Source organism: Haliaeetus leucocephalus, unplaced genomic scaffold (genome assembly GCF_000737465.1).
Source record: "Haliaeetus leucocephalus isolate CR32 unplaced genomic scaffold, Haliaeetus_leucocephalus-4.0 Scaffold140, whole genome shotgun sequence".
Classification (NCBI taxonomy): Eukaryota; Metazoa; Chordata; class Aves; order Accipitriformes; family Accipitridae; genus Haliaeetus; species Haliaeetus leucocephalus.
Window position 1 is genome coordinate 14,858,916 of NW_010972576.1, and position 22,580 is coordinate 14,881,495.

At 48.0% G+C, this 22,580-nt stretch overlaps 1 protein-coding gene across 3 annotated transcripts in view; it reads right to left on the bottom strand.

Moving 5' to 3' along the window:
* The window catches only part of LEF1 (lymphoid enhancer-binding factor 1), a 70,307-nt gene that overhangs the window by 47,495 nt on the left and 232 nt on the right, over positions 1–22,580 (bottom strand). For all 3 annotated transcript variants that reach the window (XM_010586236.1, XM_010586238.1, XM_010586237.1), the window contains exons 2-3: positions 21,774–21,837; positions 20,132–20,265 (exon numbers count right to left, since the gene is read on the bottom strand). In XM_010586236.1, the coding sequence (XP_010584538.1) occupies positions 20,132–20,265; positions 21,774–21,837 (198 nt within the window). The remainder of the gene's footprint in view (positions 1–20,131; positions 20,266–21,773; positions 21,838–22,580) is intronic.

Consider the following 22,580-nt stretch of genomic DNA (forward strand, 5'->3'; position numbering starts at 1 on the left):
ACGACAGGGTGCAACAGCAACGGTAACAAATCCTAACTTGAACGGGGGAAGTGGTCTGAAAGGGATTTACTTGAGGTTGCAGGTTAAACCAGCCTTCACCCACACTTACGACTTAGTCCGCCTTAATTCCGCAGCACGCTGGCCAGCCACAGCCACACCTCAGCAGGGGGGAAAGGTCTCCAAGCGGCTACGCTCCTACCAGCTTTCGGAGGGGAGAGAAAGGACAAAAAGACCCAGCAGCGAGGCAGAGGAAGGAGCTCTTAATTAGCAGAAGGCAGCAATCAGCTGCTACGCCGCCTGTTTTGCAGCAGCCGGCTGGGCGAGCGCGTGGCGCATGGGGCCACCAGCGAGCGCCACGTGAGCTCTCCATCCCCGGCACATCCTTCCTCACCGAGAAAGGACACAAACCCCCGGGAAACCCAGCTGCGGGGTCTGCTGCCGAAATCCTGCAGGGCTCCTGCTGAAAAGCGCACTTAAAATGCAGACTAAAAATAGACCCCGCAATGATGCTATATTTAGCGGGAGGGTGCACGCTTTCGGAAGGGCTGTCGTCCCCTCCAGCAGCAGGGGCAAGGCAGCCGGGCATGCCCTCGGGACAGTCCCACATGCCAGCCGTGCTGCAGCGGCACGTGCCTGCACCCAGCATGAGCATGCCTTGGGAGACCCGCATTTTCTTATGGAAAGGGGAAGGCAAGCTGCAGGAGTCCATTTGCAAGCCCCCTGGGTAACGGTCCCTGCTCCAGAGCAGCCAAGCGGGAGGCAGGAGCCTGGCTCTCCCTGGGACCTGTGCTGCTGGCCTGTCTCACGAGTGGATGCTTCCTTCTCTGTGCGCGGGTTTTTCTACCTGTGTAAGTGTGACAATGAGCATCGCGTTCTTCATAAAGCACTTATGGACATGTGGCTTCATCCAGGTGCTCAGGAGAGCCAGGCATGGCTGTAGGAAGTAGTATTTAGTAAAGGCCACGAAAAATTTGTCAGCTAGTGAAAACACGAAATCTCCCGCTTAGTTTGTCAAGCCAAAACCCTTGACTCTCTCCCAAGCAAAGAGCGAAACACCCATCCACTGGCTGGATCGCTTAGGCTATGGAGGCAGATCTGGAGCCAACGTGACACAGGCGCGGGGCTCTGCACCAGCAAGCGCAAAGGGGCAGGTTTGCACTTTCCACATTTCGTGCTGGGTTTCCTCACCCCTAGAGCAAAGCAAAGGGGATGCGCAGCACGAGGAGAGGGTGCCACGCGGTCCCTGCGGATGCTGCACGGGACGAAGTGGCACCTTCCCCCGTTGACTTGCAGAGCCCCGTGGGGTGGCGAGGCGAGGCGAGGCGGGGGGGGGGCCCACCTCCGACACCCAGGAGGAGCCACTGAAAGCCGAGCTTCTAATTAAGACCATGGCTTCGGTTAATTGAGTCCAATTCACCTGTGACATGAAGAGCCCCAATCCCATCAACAATAATGGAACTGCATCGGCTTACACCAGTAATGACTTCAAATCAGCGACATAATAAAGCTAATTCAATACTTCTCCAGGTCCAGCTGATGAGGCTGCCATGGGAGAGCAGGAGACAGCCTTCCTCCTGCCACACCGGCACCTCCTCTGGAAGAGAGGGCAATGCAAATGGCCGGGGGGTCAGGTTGGTTAGAAAGGCAGGAAATGTAAAAAAATAAACTAAGTTTCCAACAACGAGACTAAAGCTTACTTTTAACATTGAATTACTCTCACGGGCACCCCTGTGCAAGCACTGACGATGAAGCGGCGCTCCCCACAATAACCTGGCAAGATGAGGAAAAACAAAAACCTGCAAGGCAGCCGCAGGTTTCCAACCCTCTGTGTGCTGCTGAGCCGCCCCGCCGAGCCAGACCCACCGATTCGGGGCATCGGAGTCGTGGGAAGGAGCTCGTGGGACACAGCCATGCGCTGGCAGCCCCGGGGAGGAGAGTGGAGAGATGTGAAAGTTGCCCGACGTAGGCAGACATGCAAATCAGCAGCTGCACGACCGGCCGCACCAGCAACCTCCTAATTGCCGCGACGGCAACCTCCTAATTGCCACGACGCCCGCCCCTCTCTCTATGGGCAGGGGCCGAGGAGGAGGGGAGCCAGGAGAAGCGGGAAGGAGCGAAATCCTCCCGCCGTCGGGGCCGGTGCTGCCCCGGGATGGCCCGAGTGCCCCGAGGGATGGGAATGGCACGGCTTGGCCCCCGGCCGCCCCACACAGGCCACTGCCTTGCGCACACAAATTTGTCTCTGCCTCCAGCCAAAAAAAACTAAGCCGCCACTCTTCTGAAGAGACGCGCATTATTTTAGAGCAGTCAAGTTATGACTGGTCTGATTTCCATAATACACGCTCTGCAAACATCTGCCTGTTATTTAAGGCTCGGCTCCAGCGGGACAGAAGTTGAACAGGGCAGACCTTTGAGCCAGCGTGCCCACAGAGGGCTCCTTGCTGCCGGAGCCACCTCAGGGCAGCAACGTGCCCGCTGGGAGGTCAGGGCGGTCACCCCTTGCTCCTGCCACCGCAACTGACTCCTCATTTCGGAGCCTTTCCTCGCGGGCCACCAGTGCTCCCGCTCCCAACACGGGAGGGCTCTGCTCCCCGCCCCCAGAAGTACCTGCTCACGCCGACGAGCAGCCCCCAGAGCCTGTGCCACCCGCCGGAGGACCCAGCCGGGGCATCCCTCCCAGAGGGACACGGGCTATGTATCACCGGCGTCTAACAGATCATTTGGCACCTTCAGGTTGTCTGCCGTTTTTGCAAGCCGACTGTTGAAACCCCAGCGTCCCAATTAGACAAAGTTAAATGCTGCCCTGAACGAGGAGCGTTGCTGGCAAGAAAGGTACCCCGGCGTTATTGGACTGCTCCCTCCCTTACTAAGAGACCGCAAATTGGCGTTTACTTTAGAGGCTAAGTAGGCCAGCTTTGAGAAATCGCGCCCGCCCCGCCGTCCCGCAAGCTCCGGCTTCCCGGGGGGCTCCCCGGAGGCCGCGGGACGGGTGCACCGGCTCCTCACCGCACACCTCCATGGCTCGGCCTTGCTCTGCGTTTAGCCCCTGCTCCGTCCCAGCCTGACGCAGCATTTGGCTACTGGTTTTATGCCCTGCACGCTGTACTGGGAGAGCTGAAATAACCGAGTGTCTGTACTGCGGTGAGTTGACACAGGCTAAATCAATTAGCTGCTATTGCTGGGATGCTCAGCTAGGCCAGATCAAAAAAAGACAAAGAAAGAAAAGTCCCACGCTGAGAGGAAACAGGCCCAGTCAACACATTTATCTCCAGTACTTTAATCAACGTATTTGAAATGGGAAAGGGAGATGGCTGGCGCTCCCCAAAGCGACTAGGTGCGGGCTTGCTTTCCTAGGGCGGGAGGGGCAGAGAGGCCAGGCAGAGCGCTGCAGCTCCCATTCACCTCTGCTCCGTCCTTTGTTTCCATTCGACACACACTTCAAACAAACACAAAAAAAGCAAAATACTCTCTAAGTTCAGCTGAGGCACTTTCCATTTCAGATTGGGTGGTTTAAGCCCAGTAAGTCTCCTTGTTCATCCTGATCCAAACCAACACATTTTGAAGCTTGTGCTTAGCAGCCTTCAGGAAGGACACAGAAAACTACGCGCCCCGCGTGCCCCCCTTCTCTGGGCAGGATTTATCATTTTGCAGTAATCTTTGCTCTGCATCAGCCGTCCCAAGGACTACTGGTCTTCTTCCCACTGACTTTTGCAAGACCACACCCGTCAGTAAGTAGCATGTCCCATACCCAGCATTTTGAGTACCAAGCCCCGGACCCCTTTTTTCCTCTGCAAAACATAGGATGTTTCTTCTGAGAGACTGACAATTGCTGCTGACAAGACTTCACCTACAGCTGGGACTGGAGGACACTACAACTGGTACAGGACGAAAGCAGCTCTGCAACACGCAGCTGCAGCTAGGCAGCCTCCAGCTTCAGCTCAGCCCCTTGTGCAGCAGCTCCCGATGAGAGGTATCATGCCATGTTGCTCTTCACTTCAAAGAAGACAACCCTAAGGAGAACTATTAAAGCAATTAAAAAAATATTATCTTTAAGATGCAATCTACCCAGAAATGAATGGGAATAATTACCAAGCTGCAGATTTGAATGTTTTTTTTAAGGCAATAACTGGCTGAATGTTTCTTCTGAGTAGAGTTACCTACAGTAACTTCTACCTTATCAAAACGGCAGATATCATTTTTTCACATTGTGGGCCACATCTTCCATACCTTATCTCGCAGTAACATCTATACTCACTAACCCTTTTCCCGTTCAGTTCGTAGTCCCATAAACGCCTCTGTAGCAGCTCATCCAATTGTTTACATAGAAAAGCATGATTTATGTTTTTCTCAAAGCATCAAAGGCAGCAGTTCAGCAGCCTGAAGTGAGAAGAGCCAGCCCCAGGTTACCAGGCAGCTGTCTGAAAATGTGTCCTCAAATTCTCAATGAAGACCAAGAACTAACATCAATACTCTTGCCTCAGCTTACTTGCATCTGCATATCCTCAATTCTTTATTCTTCCTCTTCTGCTCTGTTATCCCATCTATAAGATGGATATTACGCCGCACTGCAGATGGGAAACAGGGCCTTAAAACATCAGCTACCGGGCTGAAGCTGTGCATCAACTAGACTTTCCCAAAACCTTTGAATATTAGTGCATATCTAGTGCGTATCCAGACATGATCCATGTCTATTAATCGCTTTTGGTTGGATAAATGTGTTTGATGCTGTTGGAGTAGCTATTACCTGAAGTATTACCCACTCCTATCTGCCTCTCGTGCCTGTGGGCAGGTACAAGCACCAGCCATCCTGAGCTAGGGATGCCGACAGACGCCTTGAGCTCCTCCTGACGGGACTTGAACATGCGTGCTGGCCCCTATTATAAACACCTTTAAAGATGCAACAGAAACAGAAGAAACTCCCAGCCAACAGACCTCTTCCCAAAGAAGGCTTTTCTGCTTTGACTACATCCCGAGATGGCAATCCTGAAGAGGCACACAAAGGGATTTAGCTTGTGTATTGCAACTTTGGAGCGTGATGCTCTCTTCTTTATGGGTTAAGGCTTAAGCCACATACTTGATTCAATCAAGACAGTTAACTGGCATTAAAAATTTCAAGAATCGGCTATCAGAAAGGGTTAAAAAAATTCTGTTAATTTTTTTTTTAAATCTATTTTTAAAATTCCTTTGCAATTTAAATTTATTGGGAGGCAGAGGGAGGGGGGGAAATATCCCCAGAAGGAAATGGTTTTACTTTTTTTGAGATTATGCATCTTTCACCAAATACTTAGAAAGAAATCTCAGTTCATATTTGTAATAACAAGGGATTATCAGAGTCCTTAATTTACTGTTGAAGTCTTCAGAGAAGTTTCGTACCTTGAGTGAGGTACAGCCTAATCCCTGTCTATGATTACATTTAGGAGTGAGAGGGAGGTATGCGGAGGGTGGGGAGAAGCAACTTTCATTGAAGACAACGCTTCAGGCAGCCCTGGAGCAGAGTGGATCCAGTTTGAAAAGAATTGGCAACCCTAAAACTTTTTGATAAGATAAAAATTCATTGATGTTGGCTCATACTAGGCCCACTTCAACTCTGCACTTGTCCTCTGTGTTTCCTTGGCATATCTGTTCCTTTCCTCTATCTGCTTTAGCATAACTTTATTTTTCTCTTTTATCTTTAGCTAACTGCACCCAGGGACTGGAGGGATTGATTTTTTGTTTTGACTTATTGTTTGAAGATCTGTAACTCAAAGCAGCTTCTTGCGCCTCTGATGTCTAAGCCTGAGAAGTATAAAAGGTAAAGCTCATCCTGTGTACCAAACTGAGCAAGGATACCATTTTATAATCAGTCATCTGTGTTTTATTTTGCCTTTTTGGGAGGAAAACTATTTTAAGACTTTATAGGCAATAATACTTTAAATAAATATTCTTATGGCAGATACTACACATGCCAGTTCTCTTTTTAAAGACAGTCAGCTATTGCTCACCACTCAGGGGAAGAAAAAAAGGTTCCTAATTAAAGGAGGCCATTATACATCAGAAGATATTTTGAGCATCACGTCACACTACCAACAGCCTACTTCCAGCCAAAATGTTACCATGCAAATCTAAAAACGCTCTCGCTCAGAGATGCGCCACCACGAGACTAGCCTAAATCCCTGCTGGGAGGGGAAGGCAGGAGATGCGAGACGTGCTCGTCAATGCCGTTCGTAAACAGCAATCTCTCCTTGCCGTGTTAACATCACCCTGTCCGGAGACATGGAGAGATGGAGAAGGATTTTCGTTTGCTCCCTCTGCCTTCTGAGCACCAAACTTGGGAGACTTCTCCTTTTCCCAGGCAATTCTTCCCTCCCATCCCCTCCCCAAAAATGCTGCTAGGCTGTTTTAAACAAGCAGCTCTTCGGGACGCGGCACCCAGGTTTCTCACTGCACTTACACATTTCTGTATTGTAGAAAGCTGATAGCCATGGCACACACTGACTTTGTTTACGATCGCCCGTCTCCGCTATTCCCTGAAGTTGCCCAGCTTGCTGAAATATGGTTACATATGCAAACATTATCTCCCAATTGTAACCTCATTTTCTGCTCTGCTGGACAGCGTGACCAGCATTTGTCATCTCGCCGCCCCCGCCCGCCACATCATTCATGTGTCTATAATTGTCATCAAGATGTGGCATGTCAGCAGGACTCCCGCGTCCGCTGCTCCCCATCTCCACGCAGTCACTCAGGTAACAAACCCATAATCTCGCCCTGTTTTCATGATGGTTGAATTACACATAATTGTTTCTGCACAGTGATTGATTTCTGCCTGAATAGAGACCTCTGCCTTTTTTCAATGCGAGCGAGTGGCAGCCAAGTCTCTCCATCTAGGAGGAGGCAGCAGCCTTTGAAGAGATCAAAGCCAAGGCCGCGAGCAGTTGTGCGCCCTGGGAATATGGAAAGCCTTTATGCTCTCAACCCCATTTCCAACATCATGTTGGATTGCAGCTGCATTACATTCTGCCAGCATTCTTAATGCTTTTAGTATTGACTCTGACATCACCGATAGCTGTTTTAAAGTAACAAAAGCTGAAGGATGACTTATTTTCACAACTCCGTAATTGGAACATGCAAAGTTAGGGGAAGGGAGCATTTGTTTTTAATCTCAGATACAAAAGAAAGCACAGAAAATTATATAAGTTCCCCAAAATTAAAAACATGTTTTTCATATGGAAAGAACAGAGGGGGCATTTTTATAGCCTAGACCACACAAAATGAACTGATTATGCACATGCTTTTTCAAGCCTAAAGGCTGAAGTAAAAATACGATTGGGCAAGCAAGTCAAATTGGGAAAAAATATTGTGACTCATGGTACGTTTAGTGACTTTTAGCACCTGATGCAAGGCAAAATAATGCAGATGCCCAGGCTGTCGCCTCACCTCTGCAGCTCCTTGTAGCAAACTGACAGCGGTTCACTTACTTACCCTAAACCAGACACACGGTGCATGGCAAACGAACACTAAATCCCCATTAGTTATCTAAAAAGATAAATAATGATCTAAAAGTGCAAAATGCCGCAAAGCTTCCTCTAAGACTCCCTCTCCTCTAGTCGTACAGACAACTCTTAGGCCGCCTTAAAACTACTCTTGCCACAATATTGTTTCCAGGGGCACCAAATGCTCCCACGCTCCTCCTCTCTCCTCATCTGGCTTTGCTAGTGAAAACAACAGTAAATCTCTACAGAGAAAGACTGTCCTGAACTTTGATTAAACGTATGTCTACACTGCCCTGAAAAAATATTTCCAGGGAACTTTAAAAACTTATCAGTGGAGAGGAGGGGGGATAAGGAGGATGTATAAAGCGAGAGCCTGGGAGGGCACAGCAGCTGAACCGCTCTGTGTCCATACGCTGACCAGTCTGAGCACTACTGCTACTTCAACAAATATTTTTATTCATGCTAAAACCACTGAATAGGAGCTTTTAAGAGCAGTAGTTTTGAAATATGGTAGCTGCCACTACAGTGTGCAGAGTGGTGAGGAAGGAAGAATGTGCAAATAAAGCATAAGCTGTAAAGAATTAAACATTATAAGCTGTAAAGAATTAAACACTATGAGCACCCATGTATTAGCAATAAAAATAATTTCCTCTTAGCTGTATCGTTTTTCTTCTGCTGTTCTAACACTCCTTTTTTCCCTGTAGTCATTAAAACCCCGACTCAAAGACAACAGCAAAGGGATCTGCCCTCCCTCCCTGTGGACACAGAGCTTATGTCCCTGTCATTTCAAGGCTGGGAAACTGTCTCATTTTTACTTTGACTGTTCCTTAACACACACTAACCATACTGAGGCTGAAACCAGAGCCAAACATAGCAAGCTCTTTACCAAGACGTAAAAGCTTATAGTTTTTTAGCAGTATTAAGACAGAAGTCTTTTCTGTGTTAATCTAAGGGCTTGGGGTTTTTTCCCCTCTGCTATTCTCCTGCCATCCCCAGAAAATTTACTGCTTCCTCTGCTTGGCCTGCTTTCTTAAATCAGGACTAATTCTTCGTGGCTTTGGTGTTCACTCTGATAACCAGAGGGATGCTCATAAAGCAACACTGAGGAAAGAGCATCAAGATACAGAGAGCTGGAGCAGCCACTGTAAATAGAGGTATCTGCTGCCATGTTGGCAGGGCAGCTAATTCAACTTCTGCCTATCCCACAAGGAGTCTCAGGTATCTGGAAATGAATGCCAGCCTCCAGAAACTGAGCAAGCAACACGCGTAGCATTGCAAAGGTCTCCAAAACACTCGACACTATGAAGAAACAGCAGCAGAGAAATCACTTTTATATAATACTGCAACCCTGCCTTTCAGCGTCAAACCATTACTGTGATGAAAAAGTATGGTTTACTGTAATTACTGCTTATTTTCCCTTCCAGGGACTTTTGTGTTCATTTGCAGAGGATTCACTTGCTACTTGACACTTTCGCTTGAAAGCTTGCTACTTTTTTGCAGCTATTCGCTGAAATATAAGAGACACCATTTAGCCCAAAAGAGGCACACAAAGGCTGTCAGCCAGTTTTTCATCCTGCGCAGCCCACCACATAACCTGCACAGGTAGCTCTCTATGCCCAAGCAGAGTCACAACTTCTCCTCACGCAGGACTTTTTGGTGACCACTTTAGGGAGAGGCAGGGGACCTGACAACACACCTCACCAGTTCCTTAAATCCTGATCCCCACAAAGTGGTGACCTGCATGACTGCAACAAACTTGAGTTTTAGGTTTGGCTGCGGTGCGTGCTGGGGGATGTGCTGTAGCCACCATGTATAGGCTACAGAGCTGCGAAGAAAAAAGAAGACAACGCCGATGACCTGGGTAACCCCAGGGAGGTGATGCCACCGCTCAAGGGACACAGATAGGACGCTGAGAGCTGTCCTCCAGCGAGCACAGCCTTGGTGCACATTAAAGCAGCAGGTATTTCAGGATGCCCAGGGAGAAGTTTAAAGCCTCCAGCTTCAAACCAGCCGGCACCTCCTTGGAAAGCACTCTTCCTACCAGAGGCTGCTGAGGTGCAGAGCATGGACACTGCTGAGGCCACGGCAGGTGCCCAGCACCACTGGAAGAGAAAGACAGATGCCATTGCTGCCAAGACGCTGTCCCAAAAAGAGCTGCTTTGAGAAGCAGCTGAGTAAGGGCGTCCCAGCTCCACGGTGAAAGACGAAAGCCCCACCATGCTGGTGCCCAGGGGAGCTGGCTGAGAAGCCCTGGTCGGCCATCCCCAGAGCATCGTGTGCCAGAGCCACGACTCAATGGCAGCACCTGGGAGAGGGAGGGCACCGTGCTGGTTATCTAACTGCGTTTGCACTGAATTTCTGAGACAGGGACGGAGACAAAAGTGGGGGTTGCAAATAATGATGCTGAGGGCAAGCAGCCTGCTCCCCCTGCGGAAGGAGAGCAAACAGAAACCACAGTGGGAAGATGCGGGTGCTGCTGCGATGGCAGGGAGGGAAATGAGAAAAAACAAAGTCTGCTTTTTGAGAGAAAGTTTTTAAGCTAATTTTCTTAAGACCCTCCTTGCTTTTACTTAGAAATGTCAGTAGGATTGTTTGGTCCTTAACTGAATGGCTGGGTATGAAACACAGCCACAGCCTGCACTGACGCCAACTTTCTTTTTATCTGCATTGCTTTTAATTCTCTTATTCCCTCCCTCAGATTTTTTTTTTACTTTCTCAGATTTTCTGTTTGTTTTCATGAAAAAAACCCCAAACCACCAGCCCAAGAAACATATCTTTACAAGCGAGCTGTCTTTCAGGTGGGCTCCTGAAGCAAACTCAGGAAACGTGGATTTTGTTCCCACCTCTGCCGTCACCTTCCTCTAAATCTCTGAACAAATGTTGCTTTTTTCAGTTCCTCATTTGCAGGAGCCTCCTCCCAGACTGTGCCTCTGCTTTTGGGAGCAGGGTGGGGGGAGGCAGAGGACATGACCCCCCCTGCCCATGCCAGCGTGGGTGCCAGGGATACCTCCCGGGAATCTGCCGGCAGCCGCTGACGCGCTGCGATTTCCACGGGTCACGTCCTCATGCTAGCCTCTACCTTGGGTAATTATACACAGAATTTACCTATTTCATGCTTAATTGCACAGGCACAAACTTTTGCTCCACCCCCCAAACCAGCTAAAACCTACCAGCGGCACTTGCATTACTACAAGCAGCTCTCCCAGTCCTGGCTTAACCGTCCAGGCTGAAATCTCAGCCACCGCCTTAACCAGCCGTCCCCTCCTGGGAGAACCCATTGAGCCCAGCAGTGGAGAGGGGTTGCAGGTAACACATGAAAGTCCAACGTCAGCCCACGGCCGACTTGTGAGCTACGGGCTCCCAGGCTGCGAAATGCTGCGAAATGCAAGACCCACCCGCAGGCTCTTCTGCTGACTGAACCTAAAAAAATGCTTTGTCCACTAGATGTTGGCCAGAGAGATTCATTTAATGGAGGAGGGCATTTTTTGCGCGGTGAGCACAACTGTTTAACTAACTGAATGTATTTACTTGCAGTCCTGGAGCCAGAGCTGGAAGACAAGCTCCACAAACCCCCCTCTGAAATCTACTTCTCCTAAAAAGTCTGCCTGTGCCCCAAACACAGGGGTTTCTGAACAGCCTTTGATTAAAACACATTTCCCCACTGAATATTTATTGTTCTGCCCCATTAGCCTGTAATATTCTCATTTACAGGCATATCCCTGGAAAGAAAAAGAAAGAAAAGGAAGGATTTAAAGTTTCAAAGAAACAGGGAAAGCTTTCTACACAAGTTGTTTTGGGAGGGCCCTTGAATTAAAAAAGTTTCAAGCAAAACAGCATTTTGACCAGCTCTCCTAGAGTCTCTTAGTATTTCCTTACTACAAAGTATGAAGTAATCTTTTACAGGTCACTCCAATAAGAAGCTTAGTAGTTGCCAGTTTAAAAAAGTGTTTGCAATAGTGCTCTCCAACTGTCTGGGGAGTTGCCTAATAAATTAGTATTTTTTGGCGGTTCTCCTATTCCAAGTTTTCCTTCTGAAGATTTACATCTAAAACAGGATCTCTGCACTATTATCTTAAAAATAACCTCAAAATAACTGAGAGAGGAAAAAAAAGTCTCAACAAAACCAGAAGAATCCACACGCTTAAGAGCTAAGCTTTTTAAAGTTTTATTTCTTTTTTCCTTTAAATCCAGCACAGCTTCCTTTTCTCCCTATACCGGGAGTATTTAAGACATGAAATAATGTGCGAGAGAGAACGTTTTGCGTAACAAATTTTCCAAATCCAACATGCTAGTTCAAACTTATTTTTTAAGCCAAACTTCAGTTGTGTGCAGGAGGAAATCGGGCAGTAAAGAACAGACACAAATACAACCCAGCATACTAGTGTCGGAAACAAAAAGCTTTAGGGGCATTCTCCCGGGTAAATTATTTTAATTGCTTACGTTTTTCAAAATGTATTTTCGTATGTTCGATGTATGGCTTGTTTCCTCAATATCCTCAAAAGCTCTCCCAGCGCCAGCTCGGTGAGCTCACTTTTCTGTTCCGTCTCCATCCCCAGCAGCCTGGAGGGGACGCGGGCACGCTGCAGCCTGTCCCACCGCCCCGGGCTCCTACACCTGACCATCACCCACCTGCTCGCTCCCGCCCTGCTCCCAAAAGCTCCTCAAGAGGCTGAACCTGCGCCTGCGTTTTTATTTGAGAGAAGAGGACCTGTACGTGAACCTAGGGGCTATTTTTACTTTTCACAGGGGCTAATTCATATGCAGATGTTGAGGGGGAGAAATCAGAGTCTCCCCCAATTCAGAGGGGTCCCTGCATGGTGTCAAGCCCGGCTATTCTCCTGCTTCACCTCAACTTTTCTCTAACAAGCGTTTCTTGAGTTTAAGAAACAGAAAAGCTGCCAACCAGGCTGCACAGAGAGCCACACGATGAAACAAGCTGCCACAAACCCTAAATTGAGGAGAGGGCACAGATGTGAGAAGGAAGCCACTTTGTAAAACTGAATTTGGAAAGCCATGCAGTGGAAAGATGCGCTGCGGCACTGTTTTGCGGCGTGGCTGCGTGAGATGTAACGCGGGTCGGTGGCGGGAACCTTGCTCACGGTGGGGGTACACGGGAGTTATACAAAACTGCAGTGAAAGCAGTACAGGACTGGGGGTGGGAGGGATACAGTGCAACCAAACCCACAATTACCACTTGTAACTGCAGCTTCCTAAATCTGATACAGCAGCAGTCAAACTTTAGAAACTACAGGCCCTAAACAAATCGCTGGATTGTGGCATTTTAACAAAGTAAACACATTTGCACGGCTGGACACAGTTTATCTGCATTTTAGCACATAGCCAGGGAAAAGGCCTTCTCCCCAAGCACAGTCTGCATTTGACAAGCGTTGACACCTTTAATCGTCACCTCCGTATTGTACTTTTTTTACACTAGACAAAGCTTGCCAATGCAAGATTTGGGGAGAATGAAGAAAGATCAAGGCAAGAAAATATGCCAGAACTGTGGAGAGACAACAGACGGTCACAAAGATAAATCTCTGAAGCAGTTCTGAAATACAGAGAGGCAGAAAATTGAGGAAATAGAGCCTTACGGCATAGCTAAGTGACCAGTTACTGAGACAAAGCATTGGCTCTGAGCAGCCAGTGTCACTAGGACCCCAACCCAGAAATACAGGTCCTATAGGGACAGCTTTTCAGAGCTCACCACTCTCCACCTCTGAGCCAACAGAACTGCCCAACAAAAGCCCCATGTTCCCTTTCCCTATTTTTCTGGATGTACATGATGAATCAGACCATTTCCAGACTGATTTTCTTTGGATAACCCCTGCATCCCCATCCGGAGCTCCGTTCAAGTCAGCCAAGGAGGGAGCTGGGCTGCCATCAGCTTTGTTCGAAGCACCAGCATTTTCAGAAGGTACTTCGTGGCAAACGCGTGCATGAAGTCACAGGCTCCCAAAGGACTTCTCCCCCATGCACTGGCCTGGGTGAAGCGGACCTGCCCACTGACTTGCGCAGCGCTGTCTGAAGTACAGGGCTGGAGTACTGAAAGTGCTTGGGTAGACAGACACCTTTGGGAATTAACTGCTCTCTGGCTTGGCTAATAACTCCTAACCAAAGTGATTCTCTGGCTTACGTGTTACAGCTGGTGACAACAGTATGCTTACTTTTAAGTTAAGCTGCCCATTTAATAAATATTCAGTCAAAGCCTTGTAACTTTACACTTGTAATTTTTGCTGACTAAGCTCATCCTATTGATTTTATGCCTCAACTTCACCTATACCCACAGCCACTTAAAGAAAATAAACAAATGTCGAGTCGACCTTTCGGCTCCATGAAAATGCTCTTCTACACGAGGGATTTAGTATCTTTGAAGATCACAGGCGAAGATATTCTAGGTCCTTTATCTCAACCTGAAGCATCAGCGAGCAACACCACTGCCAGAAGCCAGGGGAAGGCATGCCACTTCTCCTCAGGCACTTTGGACCACTTTTCTTCCCCTTTAGGAGAACAGGCAATCCCTGGCTGATTAGCACAGTTGGCGCACACGTTAACTCCCGACTGCACTTTTAGCTCAATCCCAAAGATTCAATGAATACATTTTTATTTAAGTGCTCAATCACTTTCTTGCTGAGAGGACAGATTCCTTTGAAGTGGGAAACCCAAACTAAATAAACATATCCACAAGATCCAAGTCTCAAAATAGAAGCCATTGGGTTGCTAGATTAAGTTATTCTGAATGCAATTTTCTTAAGTGAATCTAATGCTTACGAAGGGCCGGAGTGACAGAGACGCTAATCCCCAACTGCCTGGGCAGGAGCAGCACGCCAAGCAGCTGCGCCGCCTTCCCTCCAGCGTCCTGCAAGAAGGGACCAAACCCGACGGCCAGATGAGAACGCTTTTCACGCCAAACACGCCTTACGGCCAAAACCAGCTTAGACATAAATGCCCGCTTGCCAGGACGGGGGCAGTTTGGTGTAAACGGGAGTCACTGACACACAACTGGCGCACCACGGCACGTGGCTCCCCTGCAGCAGCGGGGAGGATGCACGCTGAGGACAACCCGCCTCCGCCAGGTCGAAGACCCGCAGGCTGCCCGGCTGGCGGCAGCGTTCCCCTCGGACCAGCCACACGCTGGACGGGTGTCCATCCGCATGAGAGCAACGCAGGAGACCACAGCGGGCCACACGAGGCACAGACCTCGGGCTGCAAAATGTTCAGCGTCTGTACTAAAGCAGACTCCTGCATGTCTGCCTGCTTCTGAGAGACACAGGTTTTTACCACTAGCCAAAAAAGCACATGCCTCTAATAGGACTTCAGAAATATTACAGCAGCAGTAAAATGCTTTTGTGTGGGTTATTTCCTTCCCGTATCAGGAGGAGTTTTCCCTAACTATAAACAGAAGTTAAGTACTCGGGAGGAGCCAGGCCTGCGGTACCCAGGCTTTTCAATGCCTGCAGCCATGCAGCGCTGCAACTACCTGGAAAAAGTCTTTTCCTCTTTCGATGCCTGAACCTGTGGAGCTTCAGGCTTTCTTCTTGAGCCATATCCTCCCTGGCATTTGCAGCCCGTAACAAGCTATTCTTATTATTTTTTCTGGGCTGGGATTAAGTTGGAGAAGAGGTGGCACAGCACCAAAACAACAGGAATGACATTTTGCTTTTAAACCACCTTACAATGTAAGCAGCAGCTCCACCGTTTACAGTTTATATTGAATTAGCTCCTAGATATATAGAAAAAAGGAGACTGAGGATATAAGCGTACACACATATTGATATAAAAAAGCTCCAACTTTGATGATTTGTAGTGGGTGGGGGTTTTGATTATGCCTCCGTTGAAGCCACACACACGCAATTGCTGCCTCTGGACTGAGACGTCAGGAGAACATTTTCTTTCCCCATTGCCCATTCACAATTAGACAGATTTGCTAGTTGCATCACCCTGACAGGGAGAAGGCAGCAAAAGCAGAAGGACTGTTTTCTTCACCAGTGTGTGCCCAAAGACCACATGCTAATGACGGACAGATGTACATAAGACTCTGCCTGAATCGTGCCATCTTATCATGAGCATCCAGATCAAGCTTCAGACAAAGGCCAACCTAGAGGCACTGCAGTAACTTCTTCTTCCCCCTTTTCCAAATGGAGAATTCATTTCACGAAGGGGGGGAAAGAAAGCACCACCAAAACTTGGCCCACAACCGTTCACGGCTTGGATCTGTGTTTCACAGAGACCTGGCTCGTATCTTCGACTGATCAGCTGCGACGCTCGAGTCAGAGCAGCTGACAGACGCGTTTGCAGCAGTGAGGTCCCTCTATTAGCGCTGAGCAGATTCCTCTTCTCCCCTGGTGCTGGCATTTGGCGCGACTCGCCAAGCCCCTCAGCAAATAGTGCTAAAATTCCTCCCTGTGCAAACCCGAATAAACCCCAGCAAGTTCTGCTTCCACAGAGTTGGGAAGCTTTGTGCTCCTCTGCACCTGATTTCGAAGTTATTTAAGGAGCTAATTAGCATAATTTGACTTCATTGAGAAGACAAGTGCCGCACAGGGTGAAGCGGCAGAGCCTCACTGCTGGGTGAGCAGCTCCGGCTTGTTGAGCCCCTCAGCTGCCCGTGCAACCCGTTTCCCCAGGCACGGGTCTGGGGTTGCAGGGGCAAGAAAGAGACATGCGACAGGACCACAGCTGCCTACAGCCCTTGGAGCATCCTGCTCCGATGCCAACTTGGGAATTAGTGCAAAGGTTTCTGAGAGGCGATACAGGAGCAGGAGCTGAGCCCCAACATCTGTGCTACAAAGCCCATTTCATACTGGGCCAGGGAGCTTTCAGCTGACCACGGCTCCCCACAAGTGCCTACCACTGCACAGTCAGCAGAATCAAACTCTCAGGAAAAGACAATATTATGAAAAATCAGGTTCGTGTCCTTCTGCAGCTCCCATACATTCCCCTTGGGGTCCCAAAAAGTTCCCCACAAGCAAGTGAACCAGCCTGCTTTCAGAGGGACAGCAAGATGCAGGTAGGGCAACAAAACCCTCTTACTGAGGCTCGGTAGCCACAGATTCTTGCTACTTCTACCTTCATCCTTCCTCCTGTCCATATTATCCGCACTATTTCTCCTGGGATGTTAGCTCTTCCAAGACAGGAGCTATCTCCATACCCCTTGCCACGCAGAAGCACACAAGGACTATCCAAAACTTGGGCTGGGTAGGGGGGTCCTGCGTATAAACATTGTTCCTTGCATTCAAACTCTCTCAGCACAATTCTTCATCATTTTCAAATGGATATGCTGTGTTTTGCAAGTCACTGTAAGGTGTTTATAGATTGTATCCTCCGACCTATTTAACACCTCCAGCTGCTACAAAGAGACAGTTTAGCCACAAAAAAATAAACCCAGACCCCAAGAACAGATAAGAACAGACAAAACGGAGGTTGCAGAAATCCTCTACTTTCCCACAGAAAGTTTAATTCATTGGGAAAGAGGGAGGAACAAAGAGGAAATTATTTTCTGGATGAATTTAAAACACAGAGAAATGATTCTTCTTCAGCCACCTCCTTTGTCCCCACGTTCCCACTACACAGACAAGAAAGGTTTGCTACCCCAAAACTAGTCTTGTTAACGAAAAAGCAAGAAAAAACCCACACATGGTAGAAAACAAACAGCTGTCTCCATCTCCCATCTTCAGTACCCCCACGACGCTGAGAAACCACCAAAAGATATCTCGAGCATACAGGATGCACATTCACCAGGTGTTACTGCGGTTTTAGTACCATCACGTGCCACTTCTCCTGCAGTCACCCAAACCAACTGCTTTGCTTTTTCACTTACCCGGCTATCTGATAAGAATACGTAGTGCGGCACGAGGCTTGTACCTGAACTTGCAATTAACACTCTCCTGCTCCTACAAATACAGCCTGTAAAAGGCAAATCAGTTGCCAGTAAAATAAAAAATTTTAAAAATTAGAAAAAGAGAACAGGGGAGATGAGACCGCTCTAGCAGCTTTTGGAAGATTTGAAATCCTCCTTATACACCATCTCCCCTCCAAAAGCTGCACTGAAATTACACTTCAGCTTCCTTCTTTTAAGGCTTATTAGACCCTTGTGTCTGACTATAGATTTGTATTTTGAATTTTACAAAGCAAGAATGTAAAGCTTTTGCCTTTTTTTTTTAAAAAAGGCTTTTTTTTCCCTGCATATGCTGATGAAAGTAACTTTTTCCCCATTCCAAGAAAGCTTTGCTCCCTCTCTCTGCCCCGGCATAGCGAGCGGAGGCCGCCCCCATCAGAGACGGTCCCTGTCCCGGGGCTGGCCCCGTTTCCCCGGGGGTGCATCCCCTGGGCGGTTTGCAGGCAGTCGGGTCCTTCCAAGGCGGAAAAAAGATTCAGCCGCCCCAGGGCGGCTTTTTAATCCTGCCTAACACCTCCAGGCAACAGATGCATCAACAAGAAGCGGCTTTGTCATGCAAATGACAGGGCGCAGGTACACACCGCAGGGCTGCTCCGCGCACAAATGGCTGGGGACTGACACCCCAGGGGAGACCTCCACTTCCAGAGCTTGCTGATCTCGGCTGCTCCTCGCCCCCCAACGCCGGCACGTCCTCCCCCCCCCGCCTCCCCGAAAAGGGGGAGCGAAGAGTAAACCTGCGGGGCAGCGGTCGGGACCCCGCAAAGGTGAACTGGCGGCAGCGGCGCAGCGCTGGAGCTGCGGTTAGCCGTGAAGCGAGTGAGCGTGTCATCTCCTGGATGCAGCGTTTTGATTTCGCACGCATTAAAACCCAGCTGTCAGCTAGGAGACTAACAAAGATTATAGTTCAATTAAACAAAAAAATTATTTAATAACTCAAGCGTGTAGCCTTGTGGTTAAACTGAAAGAACTCCAGGCTTATGTCAACATTGCAGCCCTGCAACAGCACTATTTTACCGAAATAGTGGTGCTGCTCTAACATGCAAGAGCAACACCGAACTAAATTAGCCCCTCAGATGTTCTGCAGGCAGCTTTACAATTAGAAAGCAGATGCATTCCCCCCCCCACAACGTGCCCACGTAGGACGGTTCCTCAAGTACCTGAGGAGGCAGACAACCTCCACAAGAACCCAATATTCTGGGGACATCAGTGCCAGATCAGTAAAGAGCGGCAGCCCCACGGCATGCATACGCAGAGAAAATCCTCAATGAATAATTAAACTGGATTTTGTTGTTCAAAGCCTTGCACCAGCACTAGGGACTTTCTCGGGAAGGTAACGTAGGAAAGAGGGGGTAAGAAAAGGTCTGAAGTTTCCTGGCCCTCAAAGGGGCAGGTTTGCGTCTCGGTGCCCTCTCAAGAAGCTGCATCCTTTTCCCCACGATACATCCGAACTGAAGTTTTCTGTAAAGCAGCGTTTACAACAACAGAGGTTGTAGGCCTCTGAACTGTAATTTATAAACAAAAAACCTGCTGAGCTATAGAAGGCAATACATTGCACAAGTTTTTGCATCTTTCAAATGCAAACGGTGACACATAAAAAGGGCAGATCTGTGTGTTTCCCAGTGCCCAACCGCCCTGTCATTCCAAATCCGAACATCCACTAATTTAACATGCTTTGCTACTGTCAAATTACCAATACAGATTAGGCCCCTTCTTTTTTGTTTTTGAAGTAAAAGCCACAACCCTAAAGAAAAATCAAGAACCTCGGAGAGCAAAATAATGCCAGTTGTTTGACAGAGACCGCCAAGTAAAAATCTAAGAGCCAGTAAGACGGAAAACTGCTTTATCGCAGAGAAATAACAGCATCCAACTTCTCGTATCACAGCACACACAACTGCAGTGGCATTTTTTCAGCAGGATGCCTACAAACAAATTTATTTCCCGCTTCGCTCCGGCTCTACTAATATAATTTCCACAGCTCCTTTTAACACTGCCTCCCCATCACTCTATACGTATACCAAGAGGTTTACAAAAATAAATGGGAACTGACTATCCAAAATTAAAAGTACATTAAAATCCATCAAATGTTCATCTACACCAATGGAAACAGAGGGACCAACCTGGAAGAATCAGTGCCCGTCACAACGTAAAGGAAAGCTGTAACTACTGCATCACGGTTGACATTAATTCCTAAATGACCATTTCACAATTTGTGGCTGAAGATATAGAGTATGTTTCAAAGCAATACTGCCAGATACATAAAGCCTTCACACAGAGCAACTGATGGCAGAAATAAATATCAATCAGCAAAGAGCAATGCTGTATCTGAAGGCAAAAAAAGAATCCAATCTTTTCATCTTACTGACAAGCAACTTTAGCAGTTCCGCTTCCAGCCCTCGGTTTTCCTCAACAAATGAAGAGTTAAAGGCAGAAAATTCACATCTGTCCCAGTCACTACAAAGACGGCATTTACATCATTCCGCCATACATTATCCTACAGTCGTAAACCAGGGCTCCCCCCCCAAAGCCCCCAGCCCTGTTCAAAGGACGTCAGACACCGCAGACGTTAATCTCGGCTTTTCCACTGTGATCACGACCAACACCTCTAAGAGCTCTCAGACTCCGCTGGACGGAGGCTCTGAACAGCAGAAGCACAACCTTCACCGTAACTGAAGCTACCCAAAAAAAAACCCCAGTGTGAACACGCACTGCAGACCGAACAGGAGGAAACCCAGCTCGCCAAAACCGGTCTTTGGAAGAGATAACTCACTGTTCTGGGGATGGGTGGCGACAGAGATCCATTAGGCATGTACGGGTCGTTATTCATATTTGGCATCATGATATACCCAGAATAACCAGAGTATGATGGTCCCTTGCTGTATAAGCCACTGTCTGGATGCTTTCCTATGGAAGAGGAAACAATGATTACATTATTCCCCACATACGCATTTCTTGTAAGCTAGAGCACTTAAACAGGTACTGTGCATTCATAAAAATGTTCTGCATGCAAACGTTTCCTTGCTCATGGAAATTACCTCTGACAGAAAGTGGTCCATAGCAATTTGTAATAACATTTTTTTAAGAAGAGTAAATTCTTAAAGGAGCAAGTGCTCTCAGTGAGGAGTTTACCCTTAAAATACGGAATAGCCTCAGAGTAACCAATTTATTTTGCTAGTCCCTGTTCAAATCAAGGCAGAAACATCACATCTGGTGAAACATCACATTTCTCAAGTAGCAGTTTTCCCCCCATTTTATACATCCCTCTAGGATTTGTGGATTCAGAAGTATCGCCAGTATGGGTTTCCAGCATCATTGTTAGGGAAAGGGAGGAACAGGGCAGTGATAACTAGACATAATCATTTCCTTCTCTCACTGAGCCACTGTGTGCAGTGAACAATTCATTCTGGCCATGTTCACCGGGAACAATTAGAGGGCAGGGGCTGGCTTGGAAGGAGACCCTAATGATTTGGGGGCCAGGGGGGGGCGGGCTGTTGAACACACATGGCACTACAGTCAAGAGGGAAGCCAAGTGAGGGAGGCTATTTTGTAGGAAAATAAATGATTTGGGTCCAGGCCCTGCAAAGGGGGGTGAGCAGATCTCCCCCCTGTATGACCGTTGACAATGATACTACTCCAAGGTGAGGTTTTAAGAGGTTGCAAGGCTGAAAAGAAAACCATATAGAGCTGACCTCCTCCCCCTCACTGCCAAAATGCTACAAGCATGGACATTATTGCTTTTAGGCTGTTTAATGACCAATTTGGAGAAAGATCGCCACAGAGTCCTGAAAAGCACCAGGACTGAACTGTGTCTGTCTTTATATGGAATTTATGATCTGGTTTAGTTTGTAATGATAAGCATTTCACTTTAAACGTAATCTCCCATCCTTCACAGCACACATTCTTTGTACGCGTGTCCAGCTTCCTAAGTGATATTCAGCGAGCTCTGTTATTTCCTCTGTCCTCCTCAATCAAAATTAATCAGCTGGTACATTAAAAAAAGCAAGAGGTCTGTTCATGCTTCGATTTGGAAGAGGAGATTTAAGCGACAGGCTTTGGCTACGGGGAAAAAAAAAGCACAGTGTTTCTGAACACACACTCGGCTGCCCAGTACGAGTGAAGAGATAGATGTGTTTAAGCTGATACCCTAAAAATAGTTATTTCTTCAGCGAAGATCCATTTGGCCTACTTATCAGTTTCTAAACAACTGAAATACCATTTGGTCACTCAAGATAAACGTGCTGCACGTTCATCTCTTTAAATGCGCTTTGAAAGCACCCCGGCATCCCCCTTCCCCAAAAGGTACTAAATGTATGTTTCCCAAAAGAAACCAAGCTCCAGTTTGAAGACCGTGCAGAGGCTCATGGGGGGACTAAGGGGGACAATATCACAAGACAGGACCGTGCGCTTCTCACCTTCCTCAGGGTGCTCTCTGCCTTTATCATGGTAGGAATCCTGTGCTTGAGTCTGCCTGGAAACCTGACCGCAGGGAATCCACCATCAGAAAAGAAGAAAAAGAAAAAAAGTCATTGTACGGATGCTCATTTATCGATCACAGCTGCTACAGCTTCTTGTGGAAAGAAAAAAGTTAGGGCACGAGATAAGCATCTTTCTTTTCCCTCTTAAGTCGCTTGGAAGGCAACTGTACCAGAAACGTTTGTGTAAACGATCGTTTTATGACAACGCGAGTAACTATGGGGCTTTGCAAAGGTTTTCTAGCAGAAGCACCCTACATTTAACGAAAGGGGCTTATTTCTGGAAAATATTTGGCGTTTCAGCAGTCAAAACAGTCTTGTTAACAAGATACCAAAAATAATGAGGTTGCCCTCATTACCAGACATTTAGGAAAAAAAAAAAGAAAAAAGGAAAGAAAAGAAAAAAAAGGAAGAAAAAAAAAGCAGGTTCCCCACTCGCCCTGAAGTTGTTTTAGCGTCGGGAATTTCTTTCCAAACAGTTTTATGCAAATCCCTTAAAGAGTTTACGGCTAATGCTCCGACCCCGCTGATTTTACCGAGGAAATTTCATGGCCGCTTGAGGTCTAATGCCACCGCACCGTCGGGGGACTCGCGGGAACTTTCTCGTCCCGGGCCGAAGCGCCGAGGGGGCCGCCCCCCCTCCCCCCCGGCCCATCGCCGGGCGCGGAGCGGCGCGGAGGGGCGCGGAGCCCGCCCGGCTCAGCCCGCCGCCCCTCTCGGAACGGGAGTTGGGGTGGGATGGTTATT